The sequence below is a fragment of the Labrus bergylta genome, chromosome 17 (assembly GCF_963930695.1).
Source record: "Labrus bergylta chromosome 17, fLabBer1.1, whole genome shotgun sequence".
Taxonomy (NCBI): Eukaryota; Metazoa; Chordata; class Actinopteri; order Labriformes; family Labridae; genus Labrus; species Labrus bergylta.
The window spans coordinates 9,538,131-9,558,342 of record NC_089211.1 but is presented as its reverse complement, the minus strand read 5'-3'; the positions used below and the strand labels follow the sequence as shown (position 1 = coordinate 9,558,342).

Genomic DNA, 20,212 nt, shown 5'->3' with positions numbered 1-20,212 from the left:
GGTCATGGCGGTGGTGCTTTCATCAGAACCTGTCTCACTGATGTAGTTATGTGAGGGAGCTCTCTGTCTGCCTTCTCGAGGGAATTATGAAAGGGGAGAAAAAGTGAATCACACTAGAAGCTTTGGGCTTGTGGTTGATGGTGTGGTTAAAATGGTACGGCCCCTTGCATAAAACAATGAGGTCATGAAAGCTATTGCTTTTGAATTTGATGACCTTAATGTGGTCATAGGGTTCTGGAATTTGACCCCATGCCTTGGGTTTCTTTATTTGTTGTATTTATTTTTTTTGATGAATGAACTTATTAATGAACAACTTTATGTCAAAACAAAAATAGACGAAGGATAAAAAGTTCCATTTCAAATTCAATTCTTGAAATTGAGAAATGTTTTAAGAAATAAAAGGTAGCTTTCTTTCACTTTGTAATTCATTTTTCTTGTATAACAACCATCATAAACAGGTACCTTTTTGAAGTTAAAGGTAGCTACTGATACCACAGAGTAGACAATTGCTCCACATGCATTTAAGATATGCTTTTTTAAAAATATCTTAAGTTGAACAGTATTCAGAAAACTTTACAAATATAAAAATGATGTCATCCATGAGTTGCCCACAACATCATGTTCAATTATATTCCAAAAATATGCAATTGGCAGGAGGCTTTTTGATTCCATCTTCTCCTGATATATATGAATCAGCTGGATTTATTGCAGAGACCATTCATCTTTTAGATCTTATTCAACTGGAAGCTGCTGATGGCTTCTTTCACAACACTCTCTTTCTGTTCTCCCCTCCTGCATCTCTCTCTCCCCTCCATCCCCCCCCCCCCCCCCCCCCCCTCCACTCCATCATCCCGTCATCTCACCATGGTGATGCTGTCATGACAACTAAAGTGCTTCCTGAGTGCTTGTTGGGTAAACTGACTTTCCCAGAAGTGCTTCCTCCCTTTTACCCTCCCCCTGCTACAGTAACATGCTCACACATTCACATGCTTTTCTATACTTGTGAGGAGCTTTAATGACGTCGAAGGACATGGCCTAACTCCTAACACTCGTCAAAGCAAACATGACAGGTGACTTGCATAGCTTTAAGTCAACCTTGTTATAACCTCGTCAGTAAAACCAAGACATAAACCCTTAAAAATCTATTTTAGAGAGAAATGTAGGCAATTCACAATGTCCTCACAGTAATACCAGGGCAAACTGAACATACAGGAAACACACACACACATTTCTGCAGTTGGTGAAATATTAATACAATGATTCATTTAGCATAGCAAGCATCTTTCCCTGAAAACATGGATATTTCTAGAGTTCAAGACAGTGGTGGATGTGGCAGGTTGTGGACAATTCCCTGTTAATTAGGTCAGATGATGTGTTTTTTGGATGACATTGTTGGTATCTCATTGCTGTTATGAAATTTGCCTTTCTATTTACATTTACATTTCTAACTCAAACTGCTAATTTCATAGGTGTTTTATTGCATAAAGAACAGTACTGTTCTTTAATACTAAGCATATCATGTATACGATGAATTTAATGTACTCTAACAGTGGTGTATGTGCATATAACATATGCACACGTTTCTAAAACATACAAAATAAATCTTATTTGATTCAAAACCAGTTTCATGTGCAAGCATTCCACTTATAGACCTCAACCAATTAGACATCAAATGTCTCTGGACTAATAATAATGTCATTGAGATCCTGACCTATGTGATTGCTTGCCATGTATGTTCTAAGTTGTGGGTCAATTGCTGCTGCAATAAGTAAATGAGTGTCAGTGCATGTTATATTTACAGTTTGCACGTAGCTATGGTCCATTGGTTTGATGTTGGTTTATCAGCATAAGTTGGCACTTGATTTGTCACTATGATATGTTGCACATAGTTAATCTTGATCACTCCACTTTTACGAGGGAAATCAATTGGTTTATGTTTGAAAGCTTGTTGGGACCTTTTTAACCTCTTGGTATTTTCTAGAGGCCTGATTGTGAGAAGAAATGGGTGCTAAACAATGGCCTCCTCTGCCATCCAGCAAACAGGAAAACCCCCATTGACTTGATTGTTTATTGTTATGGTATTATCACTTGGCTTTGTTTGTGTTCACACAGAGGCATACACAAATGTGAGCTTGCATTTGAACAAACACATGCCCATTGGAAAACGCATACAGACACAGTAATGCAACAATAATAGGTGAAGGTAGGACATCCTCATTCATGCACCCAAATACAAATAGACACACACACACACACACACACACACACACACACACACACACACACACACACACACACACACACAGATACTCTGTTTATATTACTTTGTCCAGTAGCTCACTGTGGGACAAATACAGGAACAGGATATTTACTGTGTTTCCTGACTTGGTTTATTAGTTCACAATAGTATCTGGTAACAAAATATCCATTGTATTGAAATTAAGCTTTACCATTTCTATGTTTCTTCAGCCAAAGTTTACGCTTATGTCAGCCCTGCTGTGTCGGTGTACAGCTGAAAAAGAGGCAGGAAAGACTGAATATAAGTGTAATGTCACATATAGAGCTATTTGACATTTTGGCCGTTTTTTCTCATTTCAAATTTTTGTTTGATATTCAGTGGAGTACATCATTATAGTAATTCAAAAACATGTACTTAGTACTGTAATTTAGTTAATTATGAGGTTATTTAATACGTCTACGTTATTTTACTATACTCAAATAAAAAGCGAGTCATTTTTTAAGGGACAGCTTTAGGTAAACTCACTCAGTAGTTCTTAGTTTAGGCCAGGTGGTAAGTTATCACTTGGCCCTCAGTCAAAGCGCCCTACATTCAGTCAGTCCTAAAAGTTGATTGAGTGGAAATAACCCAGCATGTTAGAATTGCACACTCACAATAAACAAGTTATTTTGACTTTAAATTCTCAAACTCATTTGCTTTATTTCTAGATCCGTTCAAGGATCAGAGGTGATCAGTTTGAGGAAATACTAAAGGTAAAGAAAATGAAGGGGTGTACCGTGTAACTTGGTGAAGTGTAATAAAGGTATTACAATCAGGAGAGAATTAATTGAGAATGGACAATTATTTATTTAACAATTAAACATGCAACAATTTAGAATTAAATGTGCAAAGTCTTTGGGGATTAGACTCCATCGTGATGACTTCATGTACTCGGAGGGGTAATGAGGCCGACAGCAGGATAGGATATCCCCATGTGGAGTCTAGACACTGGTGGTGGTGAAGAGGAATGGAGGCTATGATGAGGAGTGGGATTCTGAGCCTGAATCTGAACTCGGCTGAGCTGGAATGGAGGTGACTGGGGCGGAGGAGGGTTGCAGCGGTTGCATTGAAAAGAGAGAATGACCGTGGAAGAGAGGGAACGAGTTTAGCATTTGGCAGCAGCAGGATGATCGGTTGAGAGAGGTTGTGCCTGAATCTGGTTGGTTAATTACTGAGAGAAAAAACGCCCATAATCGGCTGATCACCAGAGCAGGTAGACGGAGGAAGTAGTAAGGGGAGTGGTATAGGGTGAAGAGAAGAGATGAATGAATGTGTGATATATCCAGTGGTGCTCATGGGTAGTAGACATGAGGTAACATATGAATGTGTCCCTATTTAAAACGATACATAAAAGACTTGGCTGTGTGTTGATGATAATAATAATGAATCATCAGATTCATTTATAAAACTTACAACCTCAAAAACCAGCAGAATGACATTAAAACAGTGTCTTGTTGAATCAATATGTTGAATAAACTGACAAAAACCCTGAAGTACAATATACCAGTGTCACACACAATAAATACTTTGTGTTGTGAGTGTGACCTTTTATTAGTTTCATATCTTTCTTTGTGTTTTCCAGTCTTTTCCTGTAGATTTTGATTTTTATACACAGTATATCGTAGTAACTGGTTTGTATTTCTCTGTCTGCCTTACTGTCTTTAATCTCATCACATGACAGCCAGTCATATAAATCAACATGTTTCCAATTAGATAAGGATGCTTGTTAAGAGGCATCAGCGGACACCACTGGATCCTTAATTGCCTGGGATTCCACTGAGTGATGCATATTAATTACGTATTAACCTCTCGCACACAAATGCATACAGGCACATTAATGTGAACTGCATATTAACTACCTATTACCCTTTTGTGTTGTGAATTCAGAACTGCATAGCATCAGAAAGACAGCTTGCCTAAGGGCAACCCACAGACACACACCCCTACACACACACTCACACACTTATACCAAAGCATATTGCGACCATAATGATAAGTGTGTGAATGTCTATGTGGGTTGTAGATTCAAAAATGCACGCACCAGTTTTGTGTATCCTTTAACACAATTAACGCTAAGATTTAACATCTTTACCGCCCTTGCATCTGAGGCTGTTTCATTGAAGGACATCTAAGAAGATCCAAAGTAAGAGCTAATTCAATTAAATGTAACAAGACATGTTTAAAATAAGATATTTAGAATTAAGCTATTAACCACATGGCAATACTGATGGATGGTTGGACAATAACTCTACTTGACACAAGTAAAGTTAAGTATGTGCATATTGCAAATCATGAATCTACTCAAGAAAGAAGCTATTCATTATTGTGCCAGATACATTACTGGTGTAGCACAAATAAATGTCTGCGTTCCTAAAATAGTTGTATGTGCATTGGCCTTCTTTGTCACTGAGCATTTATTTAAGTATATCTTTTGGATTAAAACCTTCATTTAGTCACTTTGTATTTAAATACAAAGGCCACATAAACTCAAGTCACATTTACAGTAACTTTGTTCCCATTTAAAATACATTTAATTAGCTTGCATGTTTTCTACTCTTGTTCTGACAGACACAAAAATTGCAGTTCTCAGAGGGTCCGCTTGAGGCTGGCTCCAAGAGCCCAGAAGTCACATACACCCACCCCATTCATACACTCACTTTACAGCAGACATTAACACGTTCGCAGCCTGGTACAAAAACAGTATTGGTCAGATTACTTGTGTTGAATTTTTAAAAACGCAACCGATTTCATGAAATATACAAGATATGCATTGTTTGCATGCATGTTTGTCAGGAGGCTTAAATCCCACGTCAGCTCCAGCTCTTAGCCTGTTGTGAGGTAGTATGAGAGTTAGACTGAGACAATGATTTCCATCATGGTGGCTGATACCATGAGCCTCCTGCAGTAACAGATGGGTGACGTCACTCAGGCTTCGTTCATTAATATTTACAGTCTGTGGTCTGTACATGTGGAATAAGCTGTCACGCCATTTTTATTGTTTCGGCCATGGCGTGTTTGTGTGTTTGAGGTGGGGTGGTGGACTATGGCATTAAATCTGTATGGAACCATAAATGTGTTTGCAGAAACTGTGCTGAAGCAGACAAAGGATCAGGTGTGTCCTTCTGCCCACAATGTTGCATTCTTCCCTTCTGTCTCACTCACCAACACAAAAAGTGAACAATATAGAGATGCGATTCAAAATATACCTTTTTGTAATTGTGCATACTTTTTTGTAGGCATCAGTATGAAAATGTACGTCTCCTTTTTGGGAATTTTACCATTTTAACAGAACCAAAGACAAAATTGATGTTGCAGCAAAAAAACAAAACATCTTCCCTCATCTGAATAAAAGATGCACTAAGGCATTCATTATCATTTTTTTTTTCTCAGTGACGCATGGATTATCAAATGTAATACCATCTCATAATTTAAAACTAGGCCAGCTTCATGGATGCCTCAAAAGCATTGTCTTGAGCCTCAACACATAATCGGGCTAAGCATTGAATCCTGTGTTCTGTGTACTTGTTTAGTGTGCGTGCGTGATCCAGAGGTGAGACACAGAGCGATCCAGGGCAGAAGGAAAATTTTTCAGGCCTAATGTTCCATGACAATGGACCAAGGTTCTGTCAAGGGGAATCAGAGCCACTGCTGCCTAATGACTGAAACACACATGGGCACACACACACAGACACGCTCACAAATCTTCTCCCCCATTCTTCCTTTGTCTTTCCTCTTGCCTCTTTTCCCATTTGAACTTGGCTTCTCCCTCCTTTATCCGGCATCATGTTATTCTCCCATAGTATTTACATTTTTTTTATTTAGCTGTATATTCCTCTCATATATTTTTATTCTTCTCTCCTATGACCTTTTAGTCTAATTATATAATTCTAAATCACAGGTACAGGCTGCATAGCTTCTCACAACCACACAGACCAAAAATGTGGAAAGCAATAGATTTGCACCTTGAAGCTTTGAGAGAACAAAGAAGATGAAAAATATCCTGTTTCCTCTCTCTGGTATCTCCAACTCTCCCCAACAGCAAACAAAACAGATATTTGTATATCCTTTAGTATTTTATACTCCATGGCATATCTCTATTTGTGTTTGTATCACGGGTTTCAACAGCTAAAACAAAGTAGAAAATGATGCTATGATAATTCATTGATTGGTTAGCTTTGGGACGCAGCGATGGCAACAGAGGATGTTAATGTATTCTTGGGTGTTAACATTCTGTGTGTGTCGCCCTGGTGTCTACCTGCCCCAGATAGATCACCCGTCTGACTCTGTTTTTGTTTGTGTGTGGAAAAGAGATTATGTCTGTTCCGGTGTTGGTTGTTTTGTTTAGTGTGCCTCACATATGGGGTTGTTTGGGTGCACATTTGTTCAGATGCAAGAGCAAATTCTTGTTCGGGTGTGGGTTGAAAATCATTGTCTGGAATTCTCCCTGTGTGAAGGAACAATATGATAATAAAATCAAGCATTTTGATTGAGACATAAGAAAATAAAACAACAAATATGCAAGTCCCAAGAGGAATATAAGAACAAATCAGACTTGAGAAGGTTCAAATCAAAATCAAAAAAATGAATTAACAAGTGTATCTTTTAATGTCTCTGATAATGCTTAAACAACCTCAACCACCCGGGAAATGACATTACTGTTTTGATACTGACCTCCTTTTTTGTCATAGGAACTAAGAACTGTCCTGCTTTTTCTCTCCCCCACTCTTTCACAAACCTTCTACTCCAATAAACCCCTTTCCTTCTCTGTTGGAATGTCTACTTTTATCATTTCATCTTGTCTTTATTCAACCCCAAACACCCCACGGCATCTTCCCCCCCCCTCCTGCTCATCTTTCAGTCTGCAAAATAGGGTTTTACCGTTCGCTGCTGGACTCCGTGGGCTGTAGTAAATGTCCTCCCCACAGTGTGGCCAGGCAGACCGGAGCCACTGCCTGCAGTTGTGAGGATGGATACTACAAAATTGACTCGGACCCTCCCAATATGGCCTGCACACGTGAGGATAATACACATTTATATGTATTCACTCTTATTTTTGGATTTAACCAATCTTACCAGCCTTTTTTTTATTTTGTGTGTACAATGAGATCCGATTTTAAAATGAAAATGTAACTTTCTGCTCCTTAAGTTGCCGTTGTGTAGTAACATTAGATATATTTGTTTTTTTTGTCTGCTGCTAAACCTTTACATCTCCCTCAGGTCCCCCCTCTGCTCCACGCAACGCCATCTCCAATGTCAACGAGACCAGTGTCTTCCTGGAGTGGTCTGTTCCGATGGAAACAGGTGGCAGAAAGGATGTTAGCTACAACATCCTGTGCCGAAGGGTCTTACCAGATGGAAGGGGCTTTGAAGAATGTGGTCCAAACGTACGCTTTCTGCCACGTCGTGTTGGCCTGTCAAACACGTCTGTGATGGTTGCCGACCTGCAGTCACACACCAACTACAGCTTTCTGCTTGAGGCTGTCAATGGTGTGTCCGAGCTGGCCAAAGATCACGCAAAGCAGTATGTGTCACTTAATGTGACAACCAATCAGGCAGGTATGTAGCACGAGATGTATAACAACTATCAATACTTGCCTTTTGCCCATCACAGCCTCCTCATAAGTTCTCAAATTAGCACCACATCATCCTGTTTTTCTATATCAAGTATTCAAGCTTCTTTTGAGTTTTACCCAGAATAAATAATCCCCATTTAGATATAGCTGTTTTCCTATTGAGACAGCAACAAATCCAAGTGTAAATTGAATTCATTAAACAATAATCGGGGTTTGAAAGCATCGGCACCAGATGATCAAATTATCACAGTATTTGTCCAACAAATCTGTCACTGTGTTCATTTTCTCTCACCCGCCTTCCCCGCAGTGTATGAGAGAACATTGCACAGTGGAAAGCTTTTTTGCTTTTGCCTTTCTTTCCAAGATTTGTTTCTGAAAAAGCAGCTTGGTCCCCTCATTACAAAATCAAGAAAAACAAGAATATGTAACTGAAAGTGCTTTATATGTGGGCTGTTTCTGTGGTGTAGCAAGTGTTTATTCTATTTGATTCTATTCATGCCTATCATAAAGTTATGAATCAGGCTGACGATGCATAGTAATTCCAGGCCAGGAAGTATCACTATTGAGCAATTCCCAAAAAGGAAAACTGCAGCTGCTATAACCAGTAGCTTTTGTGTAACACAAGGGAAGCTTAGAAAAACTATTTTGAGTACCGAACCAAAAACGATAAATTGAGCAGCACAGTGGCCAGACTTAAAAAGACCTCAACAATATAGGACCATAAAAATAATCCAACTGCTTCCCATGGCTGTAAGTATTGAACGTTTTGTTGTCTTTCCTTTAAAGGGATATGACAAGTAATTTAGGAACCCAGTCTAATGTTTACGGGAAGAGCATGCCGTTGTAGTATTTTTATTTGCTTGTAATGAAATTAGTGGTACACTGTTAAATGCCTTGAGCAAAATCTATGAGGTTAACGCTTTTCTTAACAAAGCTTCCATCTGGAGGGAAAGCCAGAGAATAAAAATATATTTTTTTAAGGGAGGATGTTTTAGCCTTCTTGGTCTACACTCATGCACTTAGAGACACTGCCATACAGCCAACAATCCTGCCTATCTTTTTCTTTTTCAATGTACAACATTCACTCATATTCAAACAGCACTGGCCTATGCCCCTTGGATCTGTGAGTGTCTTGCCCAAGGAAAATTCATAATGTCTGCAGGAGGAAGATCAAACTGCTGAAATTCCTATTAATGTGCAATCTGCTCTACCCTAAAGCCACAACAGCCCGACTTGTAGTAGGTTGGGTACAGTTTGTCTTGGGGAGAGAGAGGATGACAGGGAGTGAGGCAGACGTTTGTCTGACAACTGAGAAAACTGACAGCCCTCTGACTGTGTTGTCACTGTGGCTGTCAGCAGTCTGAGTGGATTACAGCATACCACAGAACCCACATTTGGCGTGTTGGAGTTGTAGCTGGATTAAAGTTAGCCAGTCACTAGACCAAGTGGAGATTAGGGATTATGTTAGATTACACATGGTCGACGGAGTCACAGACAGATAAATTGTGCCTCTCTCTGGCATGGGTGGTGTTTTAAGTACAACAATCAGATCAATTCAGTACCCATGCAGTTTATTCACGCTGCAACTTTCATACAGGTTAGTGCAGTTTAAAGTGACACGTATATGAATAAACTTGAGTATTAAAACATATACTGTATTATATCAAACAAAGTTAAACTGAAGGCACGTTTGAAATCTTCAGTCAGGCTATTCCAAACACTTGAGCATACAAGTTGAAAAGCTGCCTAATCATATATTGAAAACACAGACAATAGTTCCTGAGTTCACAGCAGCATGTTTGATTAACTATTTGTCATGAGTTGTAGAAAATCTCTAACATGTGGTACTCAGCAGTTCCATTAACAGTTGTTACAGAAGGTTTTCATACAAATGGCTGATTTGTATTAAGATCAAATAAATTAAATCATATTACCCATAAATCCCAATAAATGGTGAATCATATTTTTTTAAGTTAATGCTTCCCAACCTGGGCTCTGGACCTCTCAAAGGGTCAAGCAGTATGATTTGAGGTCTAACATAGAGAGGGGGAAAAACTACAAATTCAAACTTCATTATACAGTAAATCATTAGAATCAGAGCCACTATATTCATTTGATTTTCTGTGCGTACCAGAAGGATTTACCTCTTTAAGCCCAAAGAAATAGGAAAGGTGATGACTTTTACGACATGCAATTGCTTTAATCTGGGATTTTTTAATTTCCATTGATTTGTTTGAGGAATATTTTCTTCTCATCTGATTTTAAGGCATTATTCCTCCAAAACTGTCCACAGCTGTTCATTTGAGTAAAATGTCAGGACTTAATAAATAGTGTCTTAACATTCTTTAGAAGTACATTACTAAACTGTCTTCTGGCTGAAAGTTTTTCTAAAGAACCTCTTACTACATCCAGCCTTACTTGCAAATGCTGCCTTAAGTTCTGATGCACTTTAGCACACTTAAGCAGTGATGTAATGCTGCACACACCCTCAGTATGTTTCACTGCTGCAATGTTTGGACTTTAATTTCTTGATATCTTTGTGTCAAGTCATTTCCCAAAGTCATCAGACTAATCATTACAATAATCCTGAGGCAATAATTACTCTGATCCTGCCTCCTTCTCTATCTCAAATGTAATTACCCAATAAGACAATGATCAGCACTTTACATCTGTTTTTGTGTGCTTTCAATGTTCTTTTGCTTGTGTGGGTAAAAAGGTTTTTACAACAAGCTGAGACTGATTGTCTGAGAGACAGGGGAGACCAGGGACTCAGACAGACAGAGATTGAGAAAACGAGTTGGAGAATCTGCCGTTTGATGTGGGAGGTGTCCCACTTGATAAGGTGATTTCACAGTGTCCCTGTGAAGCCCTGCTGAATAATAAAGTGTCGGTTCTCGTGATGAGGAGAGGTTAATGGCAGGAGGAAAGGTGGAACGAAAACGAAAGAACAACATAACACAGTTAGAGTTGGAGGGACAAACTGTAAGAGAAATGATGAGGTAGTTGTGATAAGGAAATAAAAAGTATGGTTGCAAGAGTTGGCATGTGGAAAAGGATAAGGAAGAAAAAGAAGGAAGGGGGTCAAATGAACAAATTCAGAAAACACTCAGAAGTCTTGTGCAGCTTAACAATTTGGAAGGCAAGTCATATATTTGCACTGCTTTGATGTTTCCTTTCATGCTAATACAAAAATGTGATAAGGTGGCTTTGCAAGCAACCTTTAATAAGTTGAAGAAATTAATTGTTTTAAAAAAATCACTAAACTCAATATAGAACTATCCTTATAACCCAATGTCTTTCAAAGCGTGTATGTTTTAGATGTTTAATCATTCCTTGTAAATAATACTCTAAAAGTTTGAGTGGCAGTAATCATATAATTGAAGTGTCTCTTACATGTAACAAAATCATGAAAATAAGAAGCTAAATTGTCTCTCTATAATCACAACTATTCATTTATTTAGTCGCTAATAAGCTTTTTCTGGTTTCTGTTGAAAGTTGGCATTATCTGCTTCTAATGTTAATAGTGTTTGAGCACTGTGAACTAACAGCATGCATTGCTAACTTTGCTAATTTGCTAAAGAAAAAACAGAGAATGAGAGGCAACCTTTTTTTCACTTACAAAGACTTCTTACATCCGTCTGTGATGGTGCATTTCAACAGTTGAGAGACGCAAGGCATTATATAAAAAGAAGGATAGGAAATTGACTTGAGCTTGTAAAGAGCTCTTCTGACTACTCAAAGTGCTTTTACACTGCAGGTCACACTTAACCATTCACACACTGATGGCAGTGGCTACAATGGAAAAGTGTCCATCAATATTAACTTATCCCATTCATATACATTCACATGCAGCTGACACATCAGCAGGAGCAACTTGGGGTTAATTGCCCAAGGAGACATCAGCATGTGGCTGCAGGAGCTTCAGTTGAGATATGTCAAACTCTACCACTGAGCCACGGCTGTGGAAATTGATATAATTTCTTTTACAAACAACTTTTACATTTTCTAACCTTTGTCTGCATGGAATGGCATTTTCCAGAGATTTATTTTGGTGAAGTGCATGTTCATTTGTCTCTGAGTTAACACTAGTGTTGCTTGTTAGCAGATGTAGCTCACGCTGGAAGTGTTTAAACATTGAAGTGTGATTCCACTATCTCCTCGGTTGCTAAATTGAAAGTGTTGCTTGAGTTTTGTCAACACCCTTTCATTATGTCTCACCCTCTATGTCTCCCTCTCTCATAATTCATCTCTCACTTTTTTTCAATTTGTGTCATCCCCTCCTGCTCCTTAAGCACACAGTTTCCCACTCCTCCGTCAGCTCCCACTTCTTCCATCAACCCCCAATCTCCTGCTGTTTCTATGTTTCTCAGTTAAAACACATTTTAAAAAGACTTGTTCGTTTAGTCTCAGCCAAGGAGCTATGACACTTAAAGGTGTGACATTGTCCAGAAATGTGCATCTGCTGACTTTGTGTTACTTTTTGTGTTGCTTTTGTACATAGACATGTTGCATCAGAGTTGTATTAAACAAAAACTGGGAAAGTTAAGGAACAGGCATAGATGACCAAATATCTAAAATGGTAAGAGTGCAAATTTGCTGATTTAAACATTTTTATATATCAAATATTTGTAAATATGTACTAAAAAAGTACCACTATACTATTCAAACAACTCTGAAAAAATACCACAGGAAAGTAAATTACTTTAAAGGAAGCTTCAGTCTTGCACATTTTACAGCTTTTAATTAAGCTTAAATCATTCCACACTTCTTTTTCTGGATTAAAACTGCAATGTTATTTTTGCAAATAAGTTTATTTAAAAACTGTTTTATTCAACTCCTAAAAGTTCAAATGTATGCTTTATATCATCCTAAGTTTACGGTGTAAACTTAGGATGATATAAGGTTTAGTCACATTTACTATGCTTATGTAACTTGGGGTACCAGGCTTTAGCTGTACACCCTCAGGGCATCTTCTTTTTAAACTTTCAATTAAATATAGCAAGGCAAACTGCATTCATGTTGAGTGGATTTGAACTTCAAGTTTGGTGTATTGTTACCCGTTAAGCTGCTGAGAAAAGAACCACTCTCTTTTATCTACACATCCTAGCATTTATACCATTTAGTCTTTGTGTGTGTGTGTGTGTGTGTGTGTGTGTGTGTGTGTGTGTGTGTGTGTGTGTGTGTGTGTGTGTGTGTGTGTGTGTGTGTGTGTGTGTGTGTGTGTGTGTGTGTGTGTGTGTGTGTGTGTGTGTGTGTGTGTGTGTGTGTGTGTGTGTGTGTGTGTGTGTGTGTGTGTGTGTGTGTGTGTGTGTGTGTGTGTGTGTGTGTGATACGGTTTCTGGTTTCAGGCTTTTAAGATGTGGCAGATAACACTTCTCTGCAACCATCCACTCATGGATAGAGTTACTGTGTTTGTAGCAATGATTTATTCCATTGAAGGCCATTGAAACCTTAACAGTGTTTAGCATTTTCAGTAGAGGATTTCGAACACACACACAGACACACACTCAGGATGTTGTTGCCTTAGGGAGCATTTTGCCTGGTGAAAAGCTCTTTATGTGTCAGAGACTCTTCAACTGTCCCTCTGAGAGAGGGGCCAACAGTTCAGGTTACAACAGTCTGGTTTGATGATTGATCTAAAATCATCCTAGCTTGGGTGCCAGAAGAATAAATCTTGCAGAATAAATCTCACCCTAAAATAAAATAATAGAATTGAAAACTTTGCAAAGACACGAAAAAACCAAACATAGTTAGACCTTAGAGTTTCATTCTAAGACAGTATTGCTGAAGTTCAACATGAAAACTGTACTACAAGAAAGGATGGATTTCACAGCTAAAATGTCATTTTGTGTTTTATCACGGTGTTTTCTTATGGAACATAAGTCGGGTTAGGCTTTCAAATTAAAGAGATGCACTTTAAAATACTACATCATACTACTGTTATTTTTTTTTACAAGTAAAACCAGATAATGAGCTTTAGTGTTTAAAATGTTGTTGTTTTTTATACCTTTTGTGTGTGCAGCGCCCTCCCCAGTAAGTGTGGTGAGAAAAGGTCATACAGAGAAGAGCAGCATCGCCCTTTCTTGGGCAGAGCCCGATCGGCCCAACGGCATCATCCTGGAGTATGAGATCAAATATTTTGAGAAGGTAATAAATATATAAATTATTTTTTGGGTCCAAATACACTTTGTCTTTCATTTATTTTCATTTTAATAAGTGCACTCTAAAACCGCTATTGGAGCTTAACCGATGAGATTTATGAAGCTTTTTGTTGGTTTCTTTGAAGCTGGGGGGGGGGGGGGGGGGGGGGGGGGTTGTTGAGAGACAGAACAGTAGATAGAGTGGGAAATTGAGGAGAGAGTGAGAGCTGGGAAAGACTTGCTGGAAAAGAGCCACAGATCAGATTTGAACCCGGGCCGCCTGCCTCAGGCTCTGTACATGGGGAACGCAAACCACTCAACACCAACATCCAATATAAGGATGTTTTTTTTATCATCATTTACATTTCATATATGTCCATACCATACTTAACTTTTTTGAAAGATAACAGCATCATGCTTAACATCATTTTATTTGTAGAAATCAGTTAGTCTTTAAGTTTTTTACTTGATCAGCTTGATCAGGCATATTGAAAAATCCTTAACTCACCCTTACACTGGAAAGTGTAAAAAAAAAAAAGGTCTCGTTTTTTTGTAGTATTTTTTAATTGGACTTTGGTAGAGACAGCAATTTGACGCCTCTATTACGATCTTTGTTCACTTCCCTGTATTCTCTCTTTCATCCTCTGATGCCTTCTTTTCTGGGAAAGGTCAGAATAAAGGCAAACAGGAGAGCTGAGCAGTATTTGTGGTCAGCGGTTTGCTAATGGCTTCTGCCTAATGGACCGGGTATTTAGCTTTGTTTAAACCTGATGTGGTTACAGTTGGGAAACTGATACTGCACATGCACTTTCACACAATCAAGCTCACACCAACTACAGGTAGTTCATCTACAAAAATGTACAAAAATAGAAAAGAAAAATTGCAGGAAAAACATATCTATTTAAATACTGGCTGAATGAATAACACAGCGAACATAACCATTGAGGCTACACAAATGTTTGTATGCATGTAAAAGAATAGTACTAACCCCTGCTTGTTTTCTCTTACTACAGGAGCAAGACTCCAGCTACACCATTATAAAGTCCAAAGAGACTGAAATGGTGGTCGACGGCCTGAAGCCCTCATCAGCCTACATCTTCCAGGTCAAACACAGTGCTGATAAATATTTATGTGTAGACATTCAAGTGTGAAAAGATGCCAAAAAGCTCTAAATAACAGTCTGAGATGAGTGAGACATTACAAAGTAGTTGCTGGATCAAAGTCATTCAGAGCACATTTAAATATACATTATTAGAAAATAATGATCTGCTACCTGTAGCTACCTGATCACCAAGTTAATGTGATCGGATTGAATGCATTACAGGTGCGAGCCAGGACCTCAGCAGGCTACGGCGCATTTAGCCGACGTTTTGAATTCCAGACCAGCCCTTACTGTAAGTACACTTGAGAAGGAGAACGTGTGCGTGACAGCATGATGTCACAAAAAAAGTGTCAAACTGTATGTGAATCACACCTCATTTTGGGATGTTACATCGGCAACAGACACCGGGTGTGATTTTTGTGTGTGTAGTATTTGTGTCTAATCTCAACTTCTTTCTTTGTCAGTGACTGCTACCAGTGAGCGGACTCAGGCTTTGATTGTAGCTGTAGCCATCACACTGGCTCTGGTACTACTGGCAGTTGTTGCTGGGTTCTTGCTTAGTGGACGGTAAGAAATAAAAACACCGTAGTCAAGCAATATTCACAATTATTTTAACTTTATGACACCCACATGTAATGTAACATTTCTGTCTATGAGGACGTCCCCTTGTCCCTACTGACCTATCGAAATCTCGGTTTGGACTCTTCTGACTTTTGAGCAGTATTTCGGTTTTAGAAGCATGGGTAGTTTTTCTTTTCTTCTATAGGCCATGACTAAAGGATGCTTTTTAGGTTTCAGCAGTAGTTAATCAATGCAATCCAGGAGAGGCTCTGGTTTCATGCCACAGTGTTGCTTTGTTACACATTCGCACCATTTTCCTGACGCATTAAAAAACCCACATTATTGCTGAACCTGCATGCCTCTGGACTAATATGACCTTCACTTAACCTTGAGCAACTCATTTTCACACATGATGCTCTTACACACCTCATATACAAATGCAAAAGCTGCAGTGGAAGCATTTAAACACAGAGAGAACAGTTGCTGAGAACTAGTACTTAGCATGCCATAATTAAAAGGGATATTTCTTTAGCAGCTTTTATTATACATTCTTAATTAATTTAAATAGGAATGGATGTCCTTGGAACTCCCTAAAATCTCTGTAAATATATTTACACTTTTTTTTTTTTTTTTTTACATATTTGCTATTCCACAGAAACAGCCATTTTATATTATTTAATTTGATTAAACTACTACCAAGTTAATTTTACTGCAACATGTAAAGCTAGGTTGGGGATGGTTGAAGCTCAGTGTGAATTTAGATCTACATCTATAATTTGGTGATGTAGTCATTCACATTTCACCCCTTTCATATATTTTTATTATCTAACTTTGCAATGCTCACATTTTGTTGCCAGTTAATTTACTCTCCATCCTGCTTAAACTGGTCTCCATTTCAGAAGCTTAGTTTCTTTTATTATTATTTTTGAAGTTGGTTAATGTGTAGTTGTTTGTCAAAAGCCAAGATAAATAGATGGTGGAGCTTTGGTCATGATTGAAAAGTAAATCAGAAAGACATAGAAGGCATTTGGGTTTAGCAAGACCAGATTTGAGGATTGGTGATTATTCTCGTTTCGTGTGGGGGAGGAATACCAACATTTTCATGTAATGGATTTAGGACACAAGCACTCCAACCACGATTACCCCCCTGCATGACTCTCCTCTATACACACATACATAGACATAGAGCATACATGTACACACACACACACACACACACACACACACACACTAAAATAATCATGCATGCATTGTTAACACACACACACACACACACACACACACACACACACACACACACACACACACACACACACACACACACACACACTAGTAGGGAGTTGGAGGGCATGCTGGGCATTGAGCGTGCTCAATCCCCTTGACTCAACAGATCCGGCAAACTAAACACCCTCAGGCAGACACATGTACAAAACACACACACACAAACACACACACAGACTCTCCTACCCAGACTATCCAGCTGCCCATGCCAAACCCCTCAAGCCAAGCTTGGTTATCCTACAGAGAGTCATGATGGGAAAGAAGTGGACCCACCCCTGTAGATGGCCCATGCATTGTTTTCAAGAACAATACGTTAGAAAAACTCTAAACCCTTATTTTGTTGACTTTGTGTCTTACAAATGTAGTCAAGTGAATAGCATTTACCCCAGAGGTATAAACATTTGCATGAGTCTGTGTGTCCTAAGAGCATCATTTGTTTTTGTGTGTTTGCACATAGGATCCAGTTGAAAAGCAAACCTCCTGTTTAATCTGGGTTATCTGTGGTTATCTCTGATACTGCTTGTCAAAATATTGACTACTAAAGCTTTGAGCATACAGTACGCACAGACGCACATGCATGCAACAAACAATCACGACAGGGCTTTGGCCTATATATCGGGGGGTACATGGACACACTTTCTCACATCTGCATGACAGAAAAAGATCTGTTATGGATGAATATAGCCAGGGGTTAAAAATGTATCCTTTATGTACTTTTGTTAACTCGACCTAAATTATCTATCTTTCAGTTGAAAAAAAACTTGAACATTTTTTTAATTTCATACATTTGTAGTCTTGCCCTCTATTGGCCAGCATTTGTGTTTTTGTGTACGGGCCATTTTGTTCTATCTTTACTGTGAAATCTATTTGTTTGTGTAAATATCACTTTAGATACACAGTAGATTTAATCATAAAGGCATACAATATTTTTTAATTCCTTATACTAGAAACTGGAGATGTATGTTAACAAAATACCTCCATGCATTGATAAATAATGGTATTGTGAATGAACAAAGTAAAACTATTCCGCAGCAAAATCTTGAAATGTTTTTTTTTTTTCGATGCTTGTTTCCTCAATAACCTCAAATTTTAGAAAAAGCTTGTAAATGATAATACAGAGGCAAGACATTTGCTCTGATGTGTTTGTGTCCTCTCCCTTGCAGACGTTGTGGCTACAGCAAAGCAAAGCAAGATCCTGAAGAGGAGAAGATGCATTTCCACAACGGTCACAGTATGTTAAGAAAACCCAAACTCATGCTGTCTGTGTATGTGTATGTGTGTGTGAGGGAAAGTTCATCTAAAGTTTACTCTATGTGCACACTACAGGGTTCGGACAGCGGTCTTGTTCATGAGTTTGTACTTCCTTCTAAGCAGACACACGTGTGTGTGTTACCAGTACAGTTGACTGGCACTTCCACAGGCCTTCTCCTTTGCAGTCATGTTGGCAGAAGGCACACAAGCTATGATGATTTGTAGGCAATAACAGCTTAATATTCACCACCACATTTTTGGCATGGTATCCTGCTAACCATCTGTTGCCATCAGAGCTGGCTGTGATGGGTCATTCAACACTAACAAGTGCCAGTATGTGTGGTTTAATGTCATATTGATACATACTGTGAAAGAAAATATGTTAACGACTAGTCATGCCCACAGAAAAATGACTTTAAGAATGTTTTGTTTTGGGGAACATTGAAGGATGTGAATTGTATTTGCATGTTAGATGTATTGTATTCTGTTATTAAGTATGTGGCGTGTTAGGATTCAGTAGTTCTGAGCATGTACTAAATCTCAGAAACAATACAGTAAGTCAGGAATAACAATAAAAAGCGTAAGAAGGTGTTTTCATTTAATTTTTCTAATTTTATCAATGCAAAATTGTTTGCATGAAAGCAGATTTTAGCCAGAATGTAAATATTTTGAAAAAATGTATTATAAATGTTATCTTAAATGTTTAATTCTACTATTGTTAATGAACTAAATAATCATTCTAATGCTGGCAATAGTGATTAAAAGATACCTTTATCTGTAGCAAAGTCATTATTCAGGTGTTCAGAGTTGGACCATCCATGTTGTGCCCCCTGAATTGATGTAAGTAATAGTGATATATAATGATGGTGATAATTCTATGCATGTGTCTGCAGTTAAGTTTCCAGGAGTGCGTACCTACATTGACCCCCTCACCTATGAAGATCCCAACCAGGCGGTCCATGAATTTGCACAGGAGATTGATGTTTCATTCATCTCTATAGAAAGGATCATCGGAGCTGGTGGGTTTCTGTGATGCTGCATTATAACACTCTAAACATATCATCTAAACACTCGCCTGGACTTACTTCTTCAAGTTATATAGAATTACATCATTTTCTCATTACCTCTACAGTAGTCTCCTCTTTAAATGCTTTCCATTGAATAAACACACATTTAGACACAGTCAAACAAACCAAACATTGTGCTTGAAAATGACAGTTCCAATGGCTCAAACATGTTGATTTGCATGAGTGAAATCAGCCCTTGTACATATAAAGTAGTTTGGGGTCAGTCTAGTGTATATAAACATTAGGAGCACTGATGTGTTAAGTGATGCTTGCAGGTAGACAGGACAAGTTAGTTATTGATTTTGAACAACACATGCAGGATTTAAATTGGTAGATTTATTAAATATTAATGAATAATTTGTTTCTTTTAAACTTGGTCCAGCTTTATTTTAGCATTCCGAAGTCATTTGGGTTTATTATCTTCAAAATGTGATGTTTTTTTCAATAATCCTTACAACACTACCACCTTTTAATGTGAACTTTTAACTTTTAGATTCAGGTTACTTTGAAAAGTTGGTTTCACCGTTTGACTAAACTTTTGCAGCTCAATATGGGTTGAATTCGGGGGCCACAGTCACACACTGTGTTTTTCTTTAGGGGAGTTTGGCGAGGTATGCAGTGGACCTCTGAGGCTGCCTGGGAAAAGAGAGATGCAGGTTGCCATTAAGACCTTGAAAGCAGGATACACTGAACAGCAGAGACGTGACTTCCTGTGGGAGGCATCAATCATGGGCCAGTTTAACCATCCAAACATCATCCGTCTGGAGGGTGTGGTCACCAAGAGTAAGTTATCAGCAGATTTTAGAAGGACACCCTCTTGGATGTACTATATGTCATAATGCAGATTACTAGGACTCATCATAATGCCTTCTACTATGTAGACATTTCAAGCTGCACATGTCAGGTTCTGGTTTACTTGTCAGACTCTTCTAAATTCTTTAGTCTGCAAGCTGTTCATT

General features: G+C 38.4%; 1 protein-coding gene across 1 annotated transcript in view; it reads left to right on the top strand.

The window, feature by feature from the left end:
• The window catches only part of LOC109986311 (ephrin type-A receptor 5), a 53,826-nt gene that overhangs the window by 17,580 nt on the left and 16,034 nt on the right, over positions 1 to 20,212 (top strand). The window contains exons 4-12 of the mRNA XM_020636921.3: positions 7,137 to 7,292; positions 7,496 to 7,834; positions 13,874 to 13,998; positions 15,005 to 15,094; positions 15,316 to 15,385; positions 15,558 to 15,660; positions 18,099 to 18,166; positions 19,080 to 19,205; positions 19,851 to 20,036. Of these exons, the coding sequence (XP_020492577.1) occupies positions 7,137 to 7,292; positions 7,496 to 7,834; positions 13,874 to 13,998; positions 15,005 to 15,094; positions 15,316 to 15,385; positions 15,558 to 15,660; positions 18,099 to 18,166; positions 19,080 to 19,205; positions 19,851 to 20,036 (1,263 nt within the window). The remainder of the gene's footprint in view (positions 1 to 7,136; positions 7,293 to 7,495; positions 7,835 to 13,873; positions 13,999 to 15,004; positions 15,095 to 15,315; positions 15,386 to 15,557; positions 15,661 to 18,098; positions 18,167 to 19,079; positions 19,206 to 19,850; positions 20,037 to 20,212) is intronic.